Genomic DNA, 21,504 nt, shown 5'->3' with positions numbered 1-21,504 from the left:
AGACAATGAACTTGAAAAAACGCTGCGTCTTCAGACTTAGGCTCTTAATTTGGCGGAAAAGCGATTAGCCTATTATTATGTGAAATAAAAAGTAGGATACATTGGACTAAATTAAACACATTGGGTAGGCTATCCTCCATAAAAACGAAAGACACACAGAGAAATATTACATATTAACTTGGATATTAACTTGGAACCGGAATCCTATAGGATACGGTGCGCCACCACATAATGCAAACATAAACAGCCGATTACGCTAACTCTACATGGCTACTGGTAAGAAAATAAATAAGCCACAACTGCATTAGCCATACGCATTTTTATTCAGGAGAATTAGCATGTAAACATGCTCAGGGGAGAGGCGAGTACGGAGTCGATTTACGAGCAGGCCGACGTAGAAAAGACTGCAGGAACTGAGGTTGCTGCGAGGTACTGCTTAGCCAGGACACTATGCTTCTTGTAGCGCCAAATGAAATGAAAGGAGAACTTGCAGCAGAACACAGGCGTAGCCTACCTTTTTTGATGGTTTTCATCATTTTATAACGTCACAACTATTAGAATTCACAACACGACGGTTTTTCAATAAAACATTTTTTTAAATCAAACTACACTCATAAGTATTCGAAAAAAGTATTCGAATACTAACTTACTTTAGGATATCCGGATATTCGATTAACCACGCCCATCCCTATTAACAGGGCCCCAAAAGTCCTACTGAAAAACTAAAGAGTAGCCTAAACATTCACTTTGAAGATGTCACAAGAAAGAAACCATCATGATACTTTTCAAGTGAGTGTTTATCCCCTCAGTTTATCCATAGGACTTTAGAGGGGCTGAGTACTCCATGCAATATGGGCCCTTCAACCCTGTAGGGAGAAATCCAAAAAGCAAGTGCAAAACAATAGCATTAGAGCTCTGTCGAAGCACCCCCACCCCCATACACACAAATGTGCTGTTTATGTGGCATTTCTGTAAAGTTGTTCTTCATGAAGACTCCATTATGATGTTATCCACCCCTGATCTGTCTGAATGGAGCCCCTCAATCATAACACATAACATTTCACTGTATGCTCTTTTAAATGTTTTACTGGTAGGCCTTAACTAGGACAAGTGAGATTCCTTACATGAGCTTTAAAAAACTATTTTGAACAGTTTATATAAAAAAATAATAATAATCTTGCGTTAATAAAAATGAACTGCGTTTTTTGCGGGGGGGGGGGGGGGGGGGGGGGCCTTGACACGTCCAGGCCCAGGGGCCCGTGGTTTCTTAATCCGTCCATGTGTATCGGGTGTGGTGGTGGTGAAGCTCGCGAAAGCTCGCTCCTCACACGCCAAGGTTTTTGAAAAAGTTGGCAGCCCTGCAAATGTGTAATTGAGGGTCGAACTGCACAGGGATCTTCTCCTAGACAAACATCACATTCTGTCGAGTGTTTGGTTCCTTAGAAAGACTCTGAAAAGTGTCAGCATTCCCTGTACAGCCTAGAACACTGCATTTACCACCGTTGTCCATTTTCAATATGCTAGAAAAACGTTCTTCTTTGTAATTCTGTGGAAGTACACAAAGTAGCGCACAGCACAATTTGGGGCGTGACAAAGGTAAGACCAGAGGCAAAAAGGTGGAGCTTTTTTTCAAAACCTACCGTTTACAGCTACATTTTTTTATTGTTAGATTTGCATAGGATAGCGATGTCAATGGACTTTGAGGTTCATTGTATGTCCATTTTACCCACTGAAGTCGTTATTCAACTGTGACATGGTAAATTCGGTTCTGCAATCAATGAACCCTTTAACTATTGATGTCCCTGCAAAAGCTGATATCAAACTTGCGTCCCTGAACTGTGTATAGTGGGGCAAGGGGAGTTTCTAAAGCCTAGTAGTGCATTGTGCGCAGCAAGCTTGTGCCCCAGTAGAGTTTTATGTCTAACAACGCCCCTGGAATGAGGAACGTTCACGCGTAGGGAAGTGGAATTCTGGCAGGGAGTGAGATTTTGGCACAGCACCTGTTAGTGATACAGCCGGTAGATGTCGTTGCATTCTGTGTTATTCTCTTGCCGTGCCCCTCCAACCCCCAAGCCCCGGACGCTAAGGAGAGAGCGATGCGCAGCCGAACAGCAAACCCGAAAACCTTATCAACTCGCTAACAAAATAACCGGGACGCGGTAGAGGGGACATTGTTCCACAATTAGGCTACTGCATGAAACGGGGAGGCGGGGGACTGGTTTCGACGTGATTAATGATTGGTTTATTTACAATACCAAAGGCTGGAAAGTAGGTTACTGTCTTGAAATTGCTGATTACAGTTCAGAAACAACGATATTTTGATCAATATTTATATGCGCTGGAAGGAAAATATAGGGGATATTATGGAACCAGTACGTTGGTGGCGGCCATAAAGGAAGAACAGGTATGGCATTTTCACTTGGTATATAAATCATCAAACACGGTTTGTAGGCTACACTTTATATTTTGATGCATTTTGTGATCCGTGAAGTTGGTGTCCACTTGCGGTGAAATACCGACTAGCGCAGTGTGAGACCCTAGCTTCAGCAGTAGCCTTCGTTTCCTTAGCAGCAAACCACCACCAGCGATTACGTTTTACAGAATTGGAAAATGCCAATCATCCCACATATAAATATATAGCATATATCAGTCACTTTTGTAGCCTTGTTTGAATATGTCGCAACAATGTTACAGTTGAGGCTATGATTGGTTAAAATAGCTAAATAAGACAATATAGGCGTTAAACGTAGCCAAGCAAGCAAACTGAACTGCCCCAGCAAGCTTTTAGGAGCCAATACTTAAGTCACTGTATTTGTAAATAGTCACTATTTCCGTCTGCTTGTTTCCAGTCACGTCAGGGTCCTTTGACGCAACTAATATGCCATTGATGAAGATGAAGTTGTCTCTTTTTTGATTGTGTCTTAGTCTAGCCTACGAAAAATGAATAATTTCCGACGATGCAGGTGTTTGAGTAGCCTAGCCTAACATTTCGGCCTACATTCTTATCTTTAGTGCACGATTGGCTTCCAATAGGCCAAGTTAATGTTAATGACTTGAATGGCATGGTTTCTATATTTTAAATTCAAAGACAGTTGATTTCTGTTACAGATAGGCATATCGTGTAAATGTTATGGCAGGTCTGCCCATGTAGGCTATAGCCTACAACTTTAAAAGCAGTTTTCATATGGGCTACTTCACGGCCCATAAAAACATTAGGCTGACATCAACTGTATTCAGAGGAGAAGTCACACAAATCTTTGCACATTCATTAAATGTACGATCAACTTTATGGTGACCACCGGTAATTTCCGTTTAACACGTGTGAATGCTGTAGTCAAACACACTACTGCTAAAAATGTAGCTACAAGTCGACAATAGCTCGACATGGATCAAATCTTAACTTAATAATGACTCATTTATGGTTTTACCGTGACTGTTGCTGCACAATTTATCTACTTAAAATTGTGAATTAGAGCGTGTTGTCCCTTGCGGTGCTCAGGAGTTGCTAGTAATTAGAGGCCCGTCATAGCGTGATCACAGTTAAACAAACTGGTCTTACAGCTGATCTTATCGTTCCGATGTGACAATGTTATTAGCCTGACTATCGTCTAGTTTTATGTGACCAGGAACCATGTAGGCCTACGTGTGAGAGACCTGCATTTGCTGGCTTTTTATACCTGAACCATGACGTCGCAGTCAGTAGACAAGTCTGAGTCGATGGCAGTTGAGTTATTATGAGTCATTACAGACAGACATGGTATCAATGCTGTAAAGAGCTACATAGTGCCCACCCTCCCTGTAGTATTTTTAAATCAAATTATTTATTCAGAAGTCCAAAATTGCAGACATGGGCTGTCTCTATTGGTTAACTGTCAACTAATATACGGCCCCCATTCTACAATTCAGATATGCACACACACAATTCAAACATGCACAGACATGCTTGACTCCGCCCCCGTCGAAGGTACACTTGGCTGACGTACGCCCGCACCCGAGATCGAATGCACCACCTCCGACATCTCAAGTGAGGTTAGACCACTACCAACTACTCCAACGAAAAGCTAGCGATTTGCTGGCATGGGTGGCCTTTATACTTACCTGAGTTTAACCTACACATACATAATACAGACATACACACAGACATGTACACAATACACACATGCATATACAATACAGAGATGTAGATACATACACACAATACAGACATGCAAACACATAAAAACAAGATGACAGAGAGAGGTGCACTGATGAACGGATGTGACAGATCACTTCATCATCAATGTAGCATCACCTGGCAACAGTGGGGGTGGAAAAGAGAGAGTGTGTTGGTGTGTGTGTTGATGAGTAGGTGGGGAAATGGAGGGCATGTGTGGATGACGGCAGCCCCTTTGTCTCTGGACTGCAGCCATTTGAAGGTGTCGGAGACTGACCCTTTTCACGTGACACTCACACACACAAACACCCATACACAAAAACACCCACACACACTCTCATCCCCCATCCCCAGACCTTTGTTCTTTCACTCTGGGACACCTCCCCCCATCCCTAATTGAATGGGATTATATCCCAGTGGGGGTACATTCCAGGGTTGTGGAATATAACCCCCCTCTTCCTCTACCGATCCCTCCATCCATCTCTCTCCCTCAATCCCTCTCCAACAATGTCACCCTGCCTTAATCTATACCCCCTCCCTCCCAACTAACTGTCCCCAGTTCAGGAGTCTCCTTAGACCCAGCCTAAAGCCTCCTTAGACCCAGCCTGGGGCTTCCATAGAGCCAGCGTCTAAGAGTCTTACACTCATAGACAGAAAGACCAGAGGTGTCCTCATAGTGGACACAGTGTTCCCCTCCTGGATGGTGTGGATGGCTGAGGTCAAAGTTAAGTCATCATCACCAAGGACCCTCGCTTGCTCGTTCTCCTCAGTTAGGTCTTCCTTACCCTCTCCTGTCTCCAGTCATCCTCCTTCTTCTCGTTTTGGAGCACATTCACATTTCTTCTTCCATGGATGGTTTACCTCTCTCTTTTCTTCTCTCTCATTCTCTCTTGCACATGGACACTTCACACACACACACATGTAGACACACACACAGACAAACATAAAAAATATACAGACATACACAGACATACACACACACACAGACAGAGAGGGCAGACTAAACCAGGAGAACACTGCTCTGGTGAGCACAGTTGGGGTGGCAGCCCTAGTTGTCATGGCAACCAGGAGGTCAGAAAGGTTGTGAGCTTCCTTGGGGCAATGAGATGGAGACACAGCTGGCCTTAACATTCTAGGAAGGCTTTCAAAAAGCACTAAAACGCAGCACAGATTTAAAGCTATTACTTATTAATTATAATATACTACTATATTATTATAATGTATTAATAGTTGTTAATAAGATACAACTTATTATATGTTTGTATTAAGTGTGGCAGATCATCAAATACAACCTCACAGTTCTGTCTGTGTAATAAAAGTGCAGAGAGACCATATTTTAACAGACACACAGCAATATTAATAACACTGACACTACCAGCCAGCCAGGGAAATAACAACAGTATATCTATATAGGCTACTACGTCCATTAAGATGCTTTTCCACTGCATGATACCGGCTCAACTCTTCTAGCTATGTTTATTTTCCGCTGATACCATGCAATGTAGCTGGTCATCATAGTGACGCTACAAGAATCTGCCGTACAAACGTTGCTATTAAATGCTGCTAGAACAGAAGCTTGGCTATTTAAAAATGGCAGATTTGTGTAGTGTCCCGTGTTGCAATTCTATGACTAATCAGTAGTCTGCAGTGTTTCACTTTTTGGTATCGCTTCTGCTGGCTTGTAACCTCAACCATTCAGTTGAAAAGTGCTTATAACTAGAAATGTCAACTAAATGTCAAATACAAACACCGACGACCTATATTTAAAGAAATCCATCAAATTTATCTGGCGACATTCATTGCAACATGTGATTGACAGACTGTCAATTAGTTACAAACTGTTAAAAAATCATGTTTTAGTTCTCGTAGCAGTTTTATTCTTATATTGTTTAGTTCTTAAAAATAGTTAAACTTTTGTACTTTTACTTAATTTAAGATTCGTATATATTTATTGTTTTGCATCTCCCTGCCACAGTAAATTCCGTGTTCTCGTATAACATACATGGCGAATAAACCGAATTCTGATTCTGAGCAAACTCAACTTCAACTCGTCAGCAACACTGCTTATACAGGAATGTGTGGGTGAGCTGCCTGGTCCCTTTTATAAATGTGTGTGTGTGTGCACATTGTATAAGGGTTCAAACGCTCAAAGTCAAAGAGAGAGTTGGAGGGTCTAGAGAATGCTGACCCAGACTGTAGCCAGCATACAGCACTTCCTGTGTGAATATGCGTTACAGCTCTGTGTGTATATGTAGTGTGTGAACAAAGGGTTAATCATGCCCATGGGGAATTAGGAATCTGATACTGAGATTTTTTTTCCAAATGGACAGTATAAGAAGTTATTCTGGGCCAAAAAATGATTGCGAGAAGGCAAGGTAACACACTTTCAAAACTTTTGACGACAATGTAGTATGTACAAAGATAGGAACTATACTGATAGGAACTATATCAATATAAGATAGTTTGCTGTGTTGCATGCAAAATCGTTGTCAGTGCAACCTTCCTGTCGGTGCATTGGAAGACAAAATGGATTTCATGGTGACAGTTTCTTACATGTTTGTGTAATCCCTCCCTCCCCAGATCTTACATTTTCCCAGCGCCATGTCTCCTCGGTGGTTACCTTAGTCCTTCTCTCGCACCCCCCCTCCTTGCCCCCCCCCCATCTCCAGGCCGTGGCGCCCCCTGTTAGGGTACAGCATGTCGGCGCAGACCCAGAAGGAGTGGAGCTGCCTAGAGGCCCTGGGTCTCTCCCAAAAGGAGCTGGTAATGGCTGAGGCCCTGCAAATGGAGTATGATGCCCTCTCTCGCCTCAAACAGGACAAGGGGGTCCCCCCGGTTGACAGTGGGAAAGCCCCCACACCTCCTAAGGAATACCCCTCCCCCTGCCACCCCATCCCCAGCCCCCCCGGAGGAAGCAGCCTGTTGAGGGGCCTCTCAAGCTCGGACCCCTCCCTCAACCACCTCCAGCTTGGGGGTGCACAGACGACCCAGCCCTCCCCAGCCAGGGCTAGCACTTCCCGGGGGAGCTACAGCAAGGATCCCCTTTACATCCTGGAGACTCCGGGGAAAGAGGACTACTTTGGTTCTAGCTACAGGGATTCCATGGGCTCAGGCTCTGCTCTGAGTCTTTCCAAAGGGTTCCCCCTCCCTCCGGATGACCCCCCTCCAGCCATCCCCCCCAGGAACCCCCTCCCCCCATCATCATCCTCAGATAACCCCTTCCTGCCCCCCAGGAACTCTGCCCCTGTGCCCCGCGATGTCAACCTGTTCACCCCAGAGGAGGAGCTGCCCAAGCTAACCACAAGGGAATCGCTGAACTACGACAACCTGAACGATGCCCTCTCCAGGCTCAATGGGGACTGGCTGGCGCCCAGGGGGAGGCAAGTCAATGGGGACCAATCAGGGAAGCCTGTGGCTCGCAGTAAGACCCTCCCCCCAGGTCCCTCCCAGGACGTACACGCCCCTTCAGAAGAGCAACAAAAACCAGCGCAGGGTGTCAGCTGACCCGGTACATGTGGCAAACATCATGATGAAAATCCTTATGACAGCATTATTACATCTAAAAGATAACTATTTTGACGGCATAATGGCATTATAACAATAACCCCTATGACAGCATTATGGTCTCATAACGATAACCCTTATGACAGCCTGATGACATAATAATAACCCTTATGACACAATGACAATCTTTGACAGAATAACATCATAATGATAACCCTAATGGTAGTATGCTAATTTACTATGACACAGATATTAACCCGTATTACAGCATGATAAAAACCCTTATGTCATTCCATATTACACACCTCTGTCTCTCTCCATTTCTGTCTGTGTGTGTACTAGGTGTCTCTGGGCTCCAGGGTGAACGGTTTTGGCTACGAGCTGTTCCAGGTGTCCGAGGAAAAGGACGAGGAAGTGGCTGCCTTCTGTCACATGCTGGACGTGTGAGTAGCACACACACCTGAAAGCTCCTAGTTACATAATCTGTGGAGGGGTGTAGAGTCTGTGTTATAGAGCTACAAAGTGACTATAGGGTTTAAAGGTGCTATTGAGCAATTGTGTTAATCAGCTAATATAAACTGCCAAGTGATAAGGTGATTAATTGTTAAAGTAATTAGTGAGTGTAATTTCTCCCTAATTATAAGCTGGGGGTTTATGAAAAGCATAAGCGTTTTAAGGCTTATCTCTAACACAAGCAAGAATGTGGCGAGTCTTTGCACATACACACACACGAACGGACAAACCCACACACTGTATTTGCTGTTGAATGCCGTCTGTGTTTCAATCTTCTGATGTGGGCTGTGGTCGTGCAGTGGTCGTAACATGGTTGTAATAAAGTTGTGGTCATGTTGTTGTCATGTTGTGGTCATGTTGTGGTCAGGTTGCGGTCAGCATACCCCTGCAACGAGCGCTCCAAGAACGCGGGGCTGGTGTGGTCAGCGTGTGTAGGCCCAGACCAGCTACAACATGGTCTGGGGATCAGCATCAAGGTCACAGTCATCAGTGACCACTTCACAGAACCTCTTACCTTCACCTGCGATGGTGAGACTTGGTGTGTGTCTACTTTTGTGTGTGCAGTGGTGGATTTAGGCATAGGCGACATGGGCAGCCCAAGGCATCATCTTGCTGGGGGTGGCACAGGGCGCCTGCACCAAACAAATGTGGGGCCATAGGGCCTTAAGGCCTTGATTATGCTTAATTTGACCTCAGTTATGGACGTCAACATTTGGCAGGGGGGGGTCGCCGACAGGGGGGTCGCCGGTGGGTTGTTCGCCCAGGGAGCCAGACAAGCTAAAACCTCCCCTGTGTGTGTGTGCATATGTTACCACCAGTAACTCTTTGCACAGACATGCTGGTCCTCCTGTTTTAAGTTCAGCAACACACTTCACTCATCTTGCACATGCACATGCATATACACACACTGTCCTCTGGTCCCTGTCCTGTCTGAGTCCTTTCCTTTGGTCAATGTCCTCTGGTCCATGCCTTCTGGCTTCTGTCCTCTGGTGTCTGTCCTCTGGTCTATGTTATGGGTGTAACGATACTGGGTTCACGATACGAAACATGACACGATAACAAATAAAATAATTAAACAGATATTCAGTTTCAGCCAAACTCATTTTGGCCTGCAGTGATTTGTGCAGTGAATGCATATGCGTGTGCCGCATGTGCAGAATAGGTTGCATGTTGGTACCTCAACCTATAGGATAAAATGCATGTCGTATTGTAAAGAAATCGCCATAACTCTACGATACATATTGTAAGCTTTTTGCATAGGAATATATCATACCATGATAACCCTAACCTCTAGCTTCTGTCCAGTCTGACTCCTGTCTCTGTTCTCTGGTCTCTGTCCTGTCTGGCCCTGTAATCTGGTCTTTGTTTTCTGGACTCTGGTCTCTGTCTTCTGGTCTCTGTTCTCTGGTCTTTGTGTTGTCTGTGTTCTGGACTCTGGTCTCTGTCCTATCTGAGTCCTGTCCTATGATCTCTGTCCTCTGGTCTCTGTTTTCTGAACGGTCTGACTCCTGTCTCTGATCCCTCAGGCTCGTCCACCACAGACCTGCTTATCTACCAGACTCTGTGCTACACTCAGGATGACCTGGACCACATCGACATGGACGATTATCTGCTCAAGATCTGTGGTCAGGCCGAGTTCCTCAACAAGTAAGTTTATGTCCCACTCTATAGGGTATTTTTCACTCACGTCACTCTCTCTTTTTCTCACACTCATCTCACTCTATCAATCTCTAATTCCCACCCTGCTTCCCCAATCTCTCTGTCTGTGTTTTAGGTCTTTCTCTCTCTCTCTCTTTCACCTTTTTTGCAGTGGAATCCAAATGAACATGAACAACCAGATACTTTTCTATTGGCTTCAATTTTATTCTTTTGTTAATACAATTCAAAAGAAAATCTCGATTTAAACTAAAATCCCAAAAGCACAAATTCTCCCCTAAACTAGGTCATTTCTATACATTTACATTTATTCATTTAGCAGACGCTTTTATCCAAAGCAACTTCCAAGAGAGAGCTTTACAAAGTGCATAGGTCACTGATAATAACAACAAGCATTGCGGGTAGCCAAAAAAAGAAGCACACATTGTGAACAACCAAAAAATGCCAAAAAAAGTGCCAAAGGGAAGAACCATAAGAGCATGTAGTTAAGCAAGTTACACTTAAACAACATGAATCTCTAATTTCAAGTGTACCTGTAGAAAAAGCAGCAACAGTAAAAATAAAAATAAGATTAACTAAAATAGAATATTTTGCAGCGAATACAACAGTTTAAATCAGTTGCCACTAACCAACAAGAGCAACAAGTCTCTAAGCAAGAGTCATTGTGATCCTTGAGGAAACTAGCATTGGGTTCAGCAAACCATTCCTAAGTACCGTAGTACTCCTGGAACAAGTGCGTCTTGAGCCTTTTCTTGAAGGTGGAGAGACAGCCTGTGTCTCTGATGGAGGTGGGGAGTTGATTCCACCACTATACAGTAGTTTGCGGCCATAGGTGCCCTGGATTTATCTTTGTGTGCTCACCAGCTTTGACTAAATAGCTAGAAGAACCTTTTCAACCCTCCATCCTCCCCTCCTGTCACCCCGCCCTCTCTTCCTGTCACCCCCCTCCTCTCTTCCTGTCACCCACCTCTCAACCCCCCCTCTCCTCCTCTCACCCCCTCCTCCTCCTTTCACCCCAACCAGTCAGCAGTTCACCAGTCAGCTAATAGTCCCTAGTCAGCTTGTACTAACCAAAAGGCTGATAACCAGTCAGCTGGTAAACAAAATCAGGATTGATTCGCCAAGACAGTGTTTGCTGCAGTGCCACCCTCGTTACCGGGACAGCGAATTGATGGCGCTCAGACAGCTCCTGCAGCGGGTTGTGGGTATCTGAGTTTTGGGAGTTATTTCTTGATAAGGACCAGTGTTTTTCTGTCCACTTCTGATACACAAAAAGCCATGTACTATACAGTTGCGATACAGATACACAACATACACACATACAAGAACACACATCACACACATAATTCACACAGACAAGCACACACACAGACACGCCGAGAAGCACGCACACACAGCACAGTCCAAATGTCAAACTGCTTTTGGCATGATTATCATCAAATCAAATCAAATTTATTTGTATAGCCCTTTTTACACGCAAGCATGTCACAGAGGGCTTCACATACGCCCATAGAACTGCCCCTCAACCAACCTAAACCCTCAAGGAAGACAAGGAAAAACTCCCAGAAAAACTCCCAACGGGAGAAAAAATTGAAGAAACCTTGGGAGGAGCAATTCAGAGAGGGATCCCCTCCTCCAGAGACGGTTGGTAAGAGAGAGGAGTAGAACACAAGCTAAACATAGTCATACAATGTCAATGGGTTTTGAAACACCAAAATCCAGGAAAATCCTTCTCCCCCTCCTCCTAAGTCCCCCTACCCCTTTCTCTCCCTCTCCCTCATCTTCCCCTTCTTTTCCTGGGCTCTGTGCCCACCCCCTTGCTCTGTGCCAGGAGGGGCAGGCTGTCTGATACCTGCCCAGTTGGGCTTACCCTGGCTGGGAAGAGCAGAGACTGCCCTCCTACCACTCTGGAGCCCAGCTCAGAGTGCAGACTGCGCCCCCCCCCCCCCCCCCCCAACACCAAGCAGAGAGCATACTGCCTCCATGGAGCCATGTGTATATCCAGACCTGCTGTGGGTGTGCATCCAAACCTGATGTGTGTACGTATATCCAGAAAGTATTACTTGTCTATCTGAGCCTTATAGGAATAACACCATTCAACAATTCAGAGTCAGTGGTCAGCTTCTTCTTCAGAAGTATTGGAATGGGAAAGAATGTTTGAGGATGCGTCTGGATGTACACGTGTCTCAAATGAAAAAAGGCCTCAATTGTGGCTTTTTTAAACAAGCAGTACTTCTGTATGTGGGCAGCTCTTGCCACAATGGGCACCCCCCCCCCTAAATACGAAACACACACTTCCCCATCCATCACACACTCTATAGACCTCACTGGGAAACAGACTAGTTCAATAGCAAGACTGTTTCCGGTGTAAGTAGTTGCAGCTGTGTTTGTGTGTGTGTGTGTGTGTGTGTGGATGTGTGTGTTTGGGTGTTTCCAGCCTGGTGCAATCTGTGTGCCACAGGAAGTATGTTTCCCCTGATAACCACCACCTGTATAAAGATAGAGGGATTTCTGTGATGAGGTCATGAACAGCAATTTTTCTACCTCTACTTCTAAAATCTTCCTCGCCACCTCTCTCCTTTCACCCTCTCACTCCTTCCTCTCACGCTCTCTCCACCCTCCTCACTCTCTTCCTCCTTTTACCGTCTCTCTCCTCACCCTCTCTCTCTCCTCTCCCACACTCACCCTCTGTCTTTCCTTCACTCTCCTCTCTCTTTCCCTCACAATGGTCCTACAGTGTTTTGCTGTCCAGAGTTAGTGGAGTGAGTCCCGGCTGTGTTATATTGTGTGTCTGTGTGTGTTACTGTGTGTCTGCTCTGTCATTGCATGTGTCTGTGTGTGCTGTGTTATTGTGTGTGTGTGTGTGTGTGTGTTTGTGCTGTGTTATTGTGAATGTGTGTGCTGGGTTATTGAGTGTGCTATGTTATTGTGTGTGCTGTGTTATTGTGTCTGTGATGTGTTATTGTTTGTGTGTGCTGTGTTATTGTCTGTGCTGTGTTATTGTTTTTGTGTGCTGTGTTATTGTGTGCATTATTGTGTGTGTTTGTGTGGCTGTGTTATTGTGTGTGCGTGTGCAGTGTTATTGTGTGTGTTGTGGCAGTGTGTAGGGAAGAGAGCAGGCTTTGTTACCCGGTCTAACACAATTACTGTTTGTTCAACTTTTAACACTATTACATCAGCAATTAGTCTGCTGCTCTCCAGTAATAATAATAATCGTTTATTTCGTATGTGATCATGAAAAAACAAAAAACATAGAAAAAATAAACAAAAGAACAATAACTACATCAGCAAAAGCTTTAGCAATTTTTACAGACAGAACAATAAATTAGTCACAACAAGCACTTTGTAACATACATTCAATCATTGTGGGATCAAAACCCTCCAAAGTAAAAAAAAAACATTTTTTATACACAATGTTGTTGACTAGGTCTACTGTGACCTGTCTGGTTTGAGATAGCACTTGACATTTTTTTTATACGATTAATATTTACATACAATTCATCACAATAACGCACAGAAAATGTATACCTGAGAAAGGATATATTTTTCCCGACGGGAGAAGCAGCACACTTCATTGCCAAATGGCTAACATTGACAATATAAAACGTAGTGTTTTTATACATAACTGAGCATTCACATGTAATTTGTTTATCAGAGGGCCAAGAAGCCAAGTGTGATAATTTAAATGTAACATTCTGCGAACAGCTTTGTTCCACTGAACACATATTGAGTCAAAACCTTTGGAATTAAGTTCCCAGAGCTGTGACCCGTAAAAAGAACAACAGTAACTGTTAAACAACTTACATACTGTATCTGGAGATAAATTACCAATTAGTTTGTTGAAAGCACCATTAAAAACATGAAATTTCAATACACAATCTTCTGAATCGCTCAAACTAGAGTGAACAGTATTAACAAGATGTTTAACCTTATCATACCACTTTATAAGGACACCATCAAGATATACCTTATCATTACCTGTAACTGGTGAACCAAACTATATAGACATAGTTTTCTTTGAATTAAACATAACATTATACTCCTGAGCAAACCGATGACATATCTTTAACATTTCATTGAGACCGCGGATGCTGGGACTGATGAGGGTGAGATTATCAGCGTACCCCAGCCAGTACCCCGGCATAAAAAGGCCCATGTGACAGCCGAGTTGAGACTTAGATAATGTCACAATTAGCTCATCCATATACACAATAAAAAGACAACACACCACCTTGTTTTACACCGTTAGACGCACCAAAGACGCGTGACCGACTGTCACCCCATAGTACAGACACTCGCTGACGTGTATAGCTGTCCAGTAATAAACGAGAGATAAGTGGAGGGACACCTCCGAATTAATAATTTTAATAATTTACCGTAATGAACCTTGTCAAATGCTTTACTGGCATCTAACAGACAGCTATACACATCAGAGTGTCTGCGAACATAATAATCAACAGTTTCCATATACATGGCTGTGCAAAGGGTTGTAGACAGACCCTTTTTGAAACCAAATTGTAGTTCAGATGTATACAAATATTTACCAAATTGATCAAGTATAACGAGATCTAATACCTTACACAATGAACAACACAGAGCTATACCACGGTAATTATCACTAGAGCACAGTGACGCTCGCATGTTTTTTGGTATAGAAACAATGGTAAAGTACAATAAATCTTCAGCTGTATGACCGTGAGTTATCATACAATTAAACAAAATAGATATGAGACAAAATAACCGGTGGGAACCATGTATCAAGTGATCAGAGTCAAAACCACTACCTCTGTCACTCTTACAAGATTTGATTCTTAAAATACATTTCTTAATGACATCGACAGGAACATGAATATTGTTAGGATTATCACAGATACCATTATAAAGATCCCGTTTGACTTCAGCCAGCTCTGTCTGTTTGGTGGGTACACTGGTGAATAATTGTTTGTACTTTGTCACAAATAGTTCAGCTATCTCCTTATTGCCGGAAGCATTATCCAGTCACTGGAACATTGCGGCTGGCTGAGTTGATTTTCTTCAGTTCTTTCCACATATCGCTATCACAACACTCAGCAAGTTTCTGTCTCTTGATGTTAAATTCATTCTTCTTGGCACGTTTGACAGCACGATGATACTGAGACCGAGTCTTTTTCATGATTTCATAAACGTAGCCAGTGTTGGGCTTTCTATTCTCGAGACAGATCCAATGCCAGAATAGAGACCTATCTCTTTCCGGTTTCACATGTTCTTTCCAGCCAGGTATACGTTTACTGGCTGATTTACTTTGAGGGATATTATTGAAACCAGCTCTAATACAGCAGTTTAAAATATCTTTACACAATTTGTCGATATTAGATAAATGACTTGGATTGTTACACGATACATTACTACTTATAACTGATTCATGAGGAACAACCACTTTATTTAGATACATATCCAGACTAGACTTGTAGGACACCCGGTCCTATTCGGTCGCCTTGTACCAGGCACTCCGCTTCTCGCAATGTGAAGATATGTTGCCCGTGACAACAGTATAGTTAACATCACAGAAAAAATTACACTTGACAACATTAAGATTGGACGGATTAGTTGCATCATAAAGAACACAACTATTAGTGACACACTTGTACATGTTATCACTGACAATAAAGTGATCAATAACAGACCTGTGATTTAAAGCATGGTTTGTGTAAGTCCAATCAACAGTAGCCTTTGGACTATCCACACGATTTTAAGGTTGTTTCTACTGACAAAGGCACAAAGGTACCGTGACTGAGCATTATCTCGCTTGAAGCAAGTATTAAAATCCCCACACATAATATAAGCATTACAATTATTTTCTTCCATAGCACATTTAATAGCATCCATAGTGGCCATATACTCTTCAGTGATATGAACAAAAGAGAAATTATCACATGGTAAATACATACAAAAGACTAGAATTTTGTTACACCACATATCCTAGAGCTAGATACATTAATATTTTTAACATAGCGCCCAAGAGATTTTTTATACAATATTGATACACCACCAATTGGACGACATGATAAGATATTAGCTGTTGAATCCACACCTGACTTACTGGCATGGAGATAATCAGGGTGTACATTCCCAACACAATCTAAGTTTTGATCTAGCAACCATGTTTCTTGCAGACACAAGATATCACACTGAGAGTCATTAAGTATGGATTCCAAATAAGAACTTGATCTCCTGAGTCCTTCGCAGTTCAAAGTTGACAGAAAGGGAGAGTTTGTGGTTTGCCGGTCTGCCATGATGAGGGTCTATGAGGATTCCTTCTTCCAGAAGCGCCGACACCCAATGCCGCCAGTTCAAATGGAAGAAACTGTTTCAATGTGTTGGGATTTAAATTGAATTAAATATGCTGTCATATTGTGGACAATTAATTATCCACAGTACAGTGCCTTTCAAAAGTTTGGAAACAGCTAGTATTTAATATTTTTTGAGAGACACCTACATGTTGCTATTGCTTTTAAGCAAAAAAACTAGGTAATTTCACGATAGGAAGATTTACTTTGACAAAAATGAACAGGTATAGGTATAAATATAGCTGCAAGCAGTAATGGCAAATTCCTCCCTCAAAATGGCAAAATGATGTAAAATTGACATAATAGATAGTTACACTGGGATTAACTACAAGACTTGAAACCGTAAATTCTGTCAGAATCCCCCCCCAAATTATATATAACTCTTAACTAGTTTCGAACTTACAACCCTTTGCACATCCGCATTGTGTCTCATCCTACTAAGCCATTCACAGACTTAGACCTTAGACTATTCAGTTTTTGTATCAGAAAATACGCCGTTTCTCCAATGGCAAGCATTGTTAGATTTGGTTAAAGTTCAAACAACTGTAATTCAGTCAGGCTTTGCCGGATTTTGAAAAACGTCTGGGCCACCTACTGTTGAGGACATGAAGTTTGTGGTATTGCACAAAAACACAAACTAGGCCGTTGATGTAAATGTTAAAAGATTTTTAAAAAGCTTCTTGACTTCAATAATTATCTTCTTAATTTGTAGATTCTCCTTCTTCAAACACAACGTGTTTGCAATTACTTGCAACTTGCAATTACTCAATTGCAACATAGAAACCAAATTCACAATGTATAGCCTATTAGCTAGATAGCTAGACCTCGAGCCATAGTCAAGGCTACTGTGATATAGAAAGATTGTAGGCTAAATGTTAGCGGCAATGTGTAAACTTTGAATTTGTATAGGATGCCTATGGCCCTTTTTGATCAACATTCTAGAATTTTCGTTTGTTAAAGATCCTGTAAAGCAAATTCCATGATTTGCTTCTCAGTACATTATATACGTGTGAAATGAGTTCCTGAAAGTATGTGCAAAGCGCAAAACCTTTGTCGCACTGAAATGTGGAGTTAGACCTTTGAACAGTTTTTTTCCCGTATTCAGCTCAGGTTTTGTATAGGTGTATCCAAAACTCAACCGATATACGTCACAGCGACCTATCTATGTCAGATCACAGACGGTTGCACTCTGTTACTCAGCTGGTTCGATGCAATGACAAAGTAATTAATACATAAAACGCACTGCAGGTAGGTCTGTTCTGATATCTGCAATTGATTTAGCTAGTGTTGCTGTTGTTGCTAAATTCAATACATTCGAGGGGGCGGAGATTCAGCTCCTTCAGGCGACACGCCCCCGCAGTCTCAAGCCGAGAAGACTGCAGATTTTCTCACTATTTCAAAGCCTCATTCAACATACTTGTCAGTGTTTTTTTAATTTTTTTTTATTTGGATGGGTAGTTAACAACACATTCTTCTGTGGTGTGATGAACTTAAAACTCCTTTTCAATTCCACTTTACAGGATCTTTAGGTTTGGCCCTTGAAAGCTTCCGCTTTCAGACGCGCAAATTATTGTTTTGATGGAGTTTAGAAGCATAAGAAGTGAGCAAGTTACTATGGTAATTGTTTTTAAACAATGTCAATCCTGTTGCTGTGTTCGGCTATTTGTTGAGATTGGGGAAGAAAATGTTGTCCACAATCAAGATATGTACATTTCCTATATAAACGTGACAACGGGCTGACTGGGTTGCTGCTGTAAAGAATAGCTTACTCGTAGTGCTTTGAAAAGGTTATTTGGGGTGCCATAACTTGTCATGGAAGGAAATTTCAAATCATGCCTAGCATCAGTGGCGATATGTCCTGGCTTACGTTACTGAAATGTATTTGCGCAACAGGCAAGGGATCCACCTGAACAATAAATATACTTCATTAGAGCTAACTCGGTTGTGAATCTGACACTACCATGCGTAGACTACAAGTAGCTAGCTACTGTGGTAAACCTGGCTTGTTTTGCAGTGGTTTAACAGTCTCGCAAAACAGATGATCAGAGTGTTGTGATGGGCTCAAATAAACGCTCATTGCTATGTTTTACAACCAGAGAATTGACCAGAAGACTAGAAACCCTTCTGTCAGAATTTAAAAAAACAATGCCCGAGTTTTTGTGACGTTGGTGACTGCTAGCAAGTTAGCCACCGTTAACTTCACTTTTCGCCCCAAAAACATAATTTCTTCTTAAACCTTGCAACGGAACGTAAATACAAATATAAGCAACTCAATCGCTACCAAGACAAAACTTTTGACACCTAGGTTGTCTATTTAGTCCAAATATTGACAAAGTTTTAGGGGTGGGAAAAAAAAAAAAATATATATATACATATATATATGAGAGAGAACAATGGTTTGTGCTCGCCGAAGGCAAGCACACCCCAATAACAATACCCGCAAAACCAATAGGTTTCCTCCTGATGGCGGAATCCTAATAATAATAATAGGATTACTAACAAAAACAATAGGTTTTTGAAAGGCACTGTATATTCTCTTGTTTTGTGTCTTTGTCTTCTTACCTCCTGTCTTTTTTGCCTCCAACTCCATCTCTTTATCTCTCTGCTCCAGTGATCAGCCTCTAGCAACTCTTGAGTACATCCAGCAGTGTCTGAAGTTTGACTGGGACATTCGTCTCTTCCTCACCAAGAGAAGCACTGTCAACACAGAACTAGCCCGCGTGGTGAACACACACACAGACACTCTCTCTTTCACACACATACACACACACACACGCACACACGCACACAGACTCTCTCACACACACATACATTGTCTTACACTCACACAGGCTCACTCGCAAGCACGTACGCACATACACACACACACACACAAACAAGCCTACATTCATGTTTTTTTTGCAGATGCATTTTTACTCTCAATCTCAAACTTCCATCATCCCTCGATCATTGACAGGAGGAAGATGATGGGACCGCCTCCACTATGAACCACAACATCATGCTCCAGGAACGACCAATCAAACAGACTGTCACCAGGTGAGAGGGCGGGACTATGCTGTCTCTGTCAGACATCATTGGTTGAACCAGAAAGCTGTAATACCAGAGAATGTCTAATCAGGGGAGAACTACCACTCTCGGGAAACTTCCGGCTTCTGAACTTCCGTCTTAAAAACTACAATCAAATCTGAGATTTCTCAACGACAATCAGGCGAAAGAGACTAATTTAGCCGTCTAGCTCCATAGGTTCCCATTAATTTTCCACTCGCCCGCAATCACCCCCAGTGGAACTCTGGTGGAACTGCAACCAAATTCGGTACAATGGGGCTTAATTCATCTTTTTGCACTTCCGTTGTATTTGCACTTCCGCTTTACCGAGGATATCATTCAATTCAATGGAGAACTGCCGAGAAGTCCCGCTGCTAAAATATTAAATAATTAGGTGGATTTGTGCAAAATGTGCAATGTTCGTGTGCTACAACAATTCAACAATACACCTTTTCACTGGATGGCTTGAAAATGACTTTTAAGTATTTATATAATTTGTTTTCCGGTCAGATCGCTGCCCTGCGCTCGGCTGTGCTGCTTTAAGCAGACATTACATCCACCACAAACATAAGATGTTCTAACAATTTCACAACAGGGCATATGCATTTGCTATACTTTGTTTGAAAGCTTAGGTCCTCTAGAATTCAGTCGTGTGATTAATTTTACAGTCAGTATCTGAGATTTCCCTGCAAAACCGACCAGCTAGCATTTTTTGCAGCTACTTGAGGCTCTAGTTTTTACATCAGGTCTCTGCTATTAGCCATAAACTGCAAATGTATGAGTGACAAATTATGCTGTAATAATAAATAGTAACAACTTTTTCATTGAGGGTCTTGGGTACAAGCTTTATGCAACGTGTTTAAATTTACAAGATGTTGTGCACTAGTAATCTTCCCTCCTATCTCATGGCAATTAGAAAGACGCATTATTAAATAATTTGATTGCTGCGTTGTTTCAAAAGCTTAACATTACATTTAGATGCATTGCAGCAGTTGTTTTACTCACTGCCATGCCCATACATTTGGTTATAATCTTGTATCTACTAATATAATGAATTGAGAACACTAAAACATACTAAAATATAGCTAGTTTATCTCTTCTTACACACTTTAGTGATACGAGCAGACAAAAGGAAACGTCGGTGGGTTATTTTTAATTCAGCGCCTTCAGCCAGGGATGCAGATCCTCAACTTTGGTTGGAGGTCAGTGCAAAGTAAATGTCGCCCACAACACTCAGACCTCTTCTTCCCATGGTCAAAACAATGATAATACAGTGTCTGATTCAGTTTTCTCCTGCTGTTATGGCAGTGAATGTGAATGCCTTCTTTCTTGTATAATGTGTTTGTACAACCAGCCAATAAGATCCTACTTTGCACCTTGTTTTTAGCTGGTTCGTTTAAAGCCATTTCTACCTCTTATCTCCCTGACAATCTATCAATGTCAATCTTGATGACTACTAGCAGGCGGCAGTCACAGTACCTAACCATTAAGTAGTAAAGTTTAAAACGTTTTTATTAACAAATTGAATATTTTGCTCTTTTAGTTGTCAGATAAAAGTTTGTGATTTTATTTTTATAATGATATGAGCCGTACTTCATAAATCAGTTCAGTTCCACTTTAAGGTCTCCGAATAGGGTATGTAACATTGGTGTTACATTACCTTTTATGGTATAGAGGGTTTTCACTGACGTCACATTCTGGGCGGTAACCCGGATGCGTGGCCATATTGGAGGCACTCGGTGTAAACAACTGAACGGAGTACAACCAAAGAACGTATATTCTATACTATTTGGTACAACTGTAGCCCTGTCTAATCGACCGAAATGGTCATCAAAACGCGCCCAAGATCCAAAGGCATATAGGGAAGGACTTGGACCACAAGAAAAGGGTCGATATTTTGAGAAATTAGGATTTATTGGCGGTGCAGATCCCTACCAGTTAGCTCCCTCTACTTGGATCCGTGACGACCCGGTGATTCTGCCTTCAGTTGGATATCCCGATATTGTTAACTACCTGGTTTTCTCGCCGGACCCATACACATGCAGTAGTTTGATATGAATTATATTATGTCAATGTCAGCTTTACAGTAAGATAAGCACAGTAAAAACAATAAAAGCAGTAGGCTAATTGTTTTTACTATTACAAATATTATCATTACAATAGAAAATGTGTTATGAGCCGCTGAAACAAACATTTCATAATACCTGACAAGAAATGTGCTGAACAAATACGGATGTTGTCCAGATTCTTCCCTCGTAGATCTTGGTTGAGCTTTGCCAACCACAAGCGCCTCCTTTACTCAGATAA

The 21,504-nt window shown here is 42.2% G+C and overlaps 1 protein-coding gene across 1 annotated transcript in view; it reads left to right on the top strand.

Moving 5' to 3' along the window:
• Positions 1-1,986: 1,986 nt before the first annotated feature.
• The window catches only part of pik3c2b (phosphatidylinositol-4-phosphate 3-kinase, catalytic subunit type 2 beta), a 102,414-nt gene continuing 82,896 nt past the window's right edge, over positions 1,987-21,504 (top strand). The window contains 8 exon segments of the mRNA XM_084704004.1: positions 1,987-2,404; positions 6,823-7,590; positions 7,592-7,661; positions 8,000-8,100; positions 8,538-8,698; positions 9,697-9,817; positions 18,764-18,875; positions 19,109-19,188. Of these exon segments, the coding sequence (XP_084560130.1) occupies positions 6,851-7,590; positions 7,592-7,661; positions 8,000-8,100; positions 8,538-8,698; positions 9,697-9,817; positions 18,764-18,875; positions 19,109-19,188 (1,385 nt within the window). The 5' untranslated portion in view covers positions 1,987-2,404; positions 6,823-6,850.

The sequence above is a fragment of the Hypomesus nipponensis genome, chromosome 9 (genome assembly GCF_054491055.1).
Source record: "Hypomesus nipponensis isolate SF chromosome 9, ASM5449105v1, whole genome shotgun sequence".
In the NCBI taxonomy this organism is placed as follows: Eukaryota; Metazoa; Chordata; class Actinopteri; order Osmeriformes; family Osmeridae; genus Hypomesus; species Hypomesus nipponensis.
The sequence above is the reverse complement of the archived record's forward strand: the minus strand, read 5'-3'. Positions and strand labels throughout refer to the sequence as shown.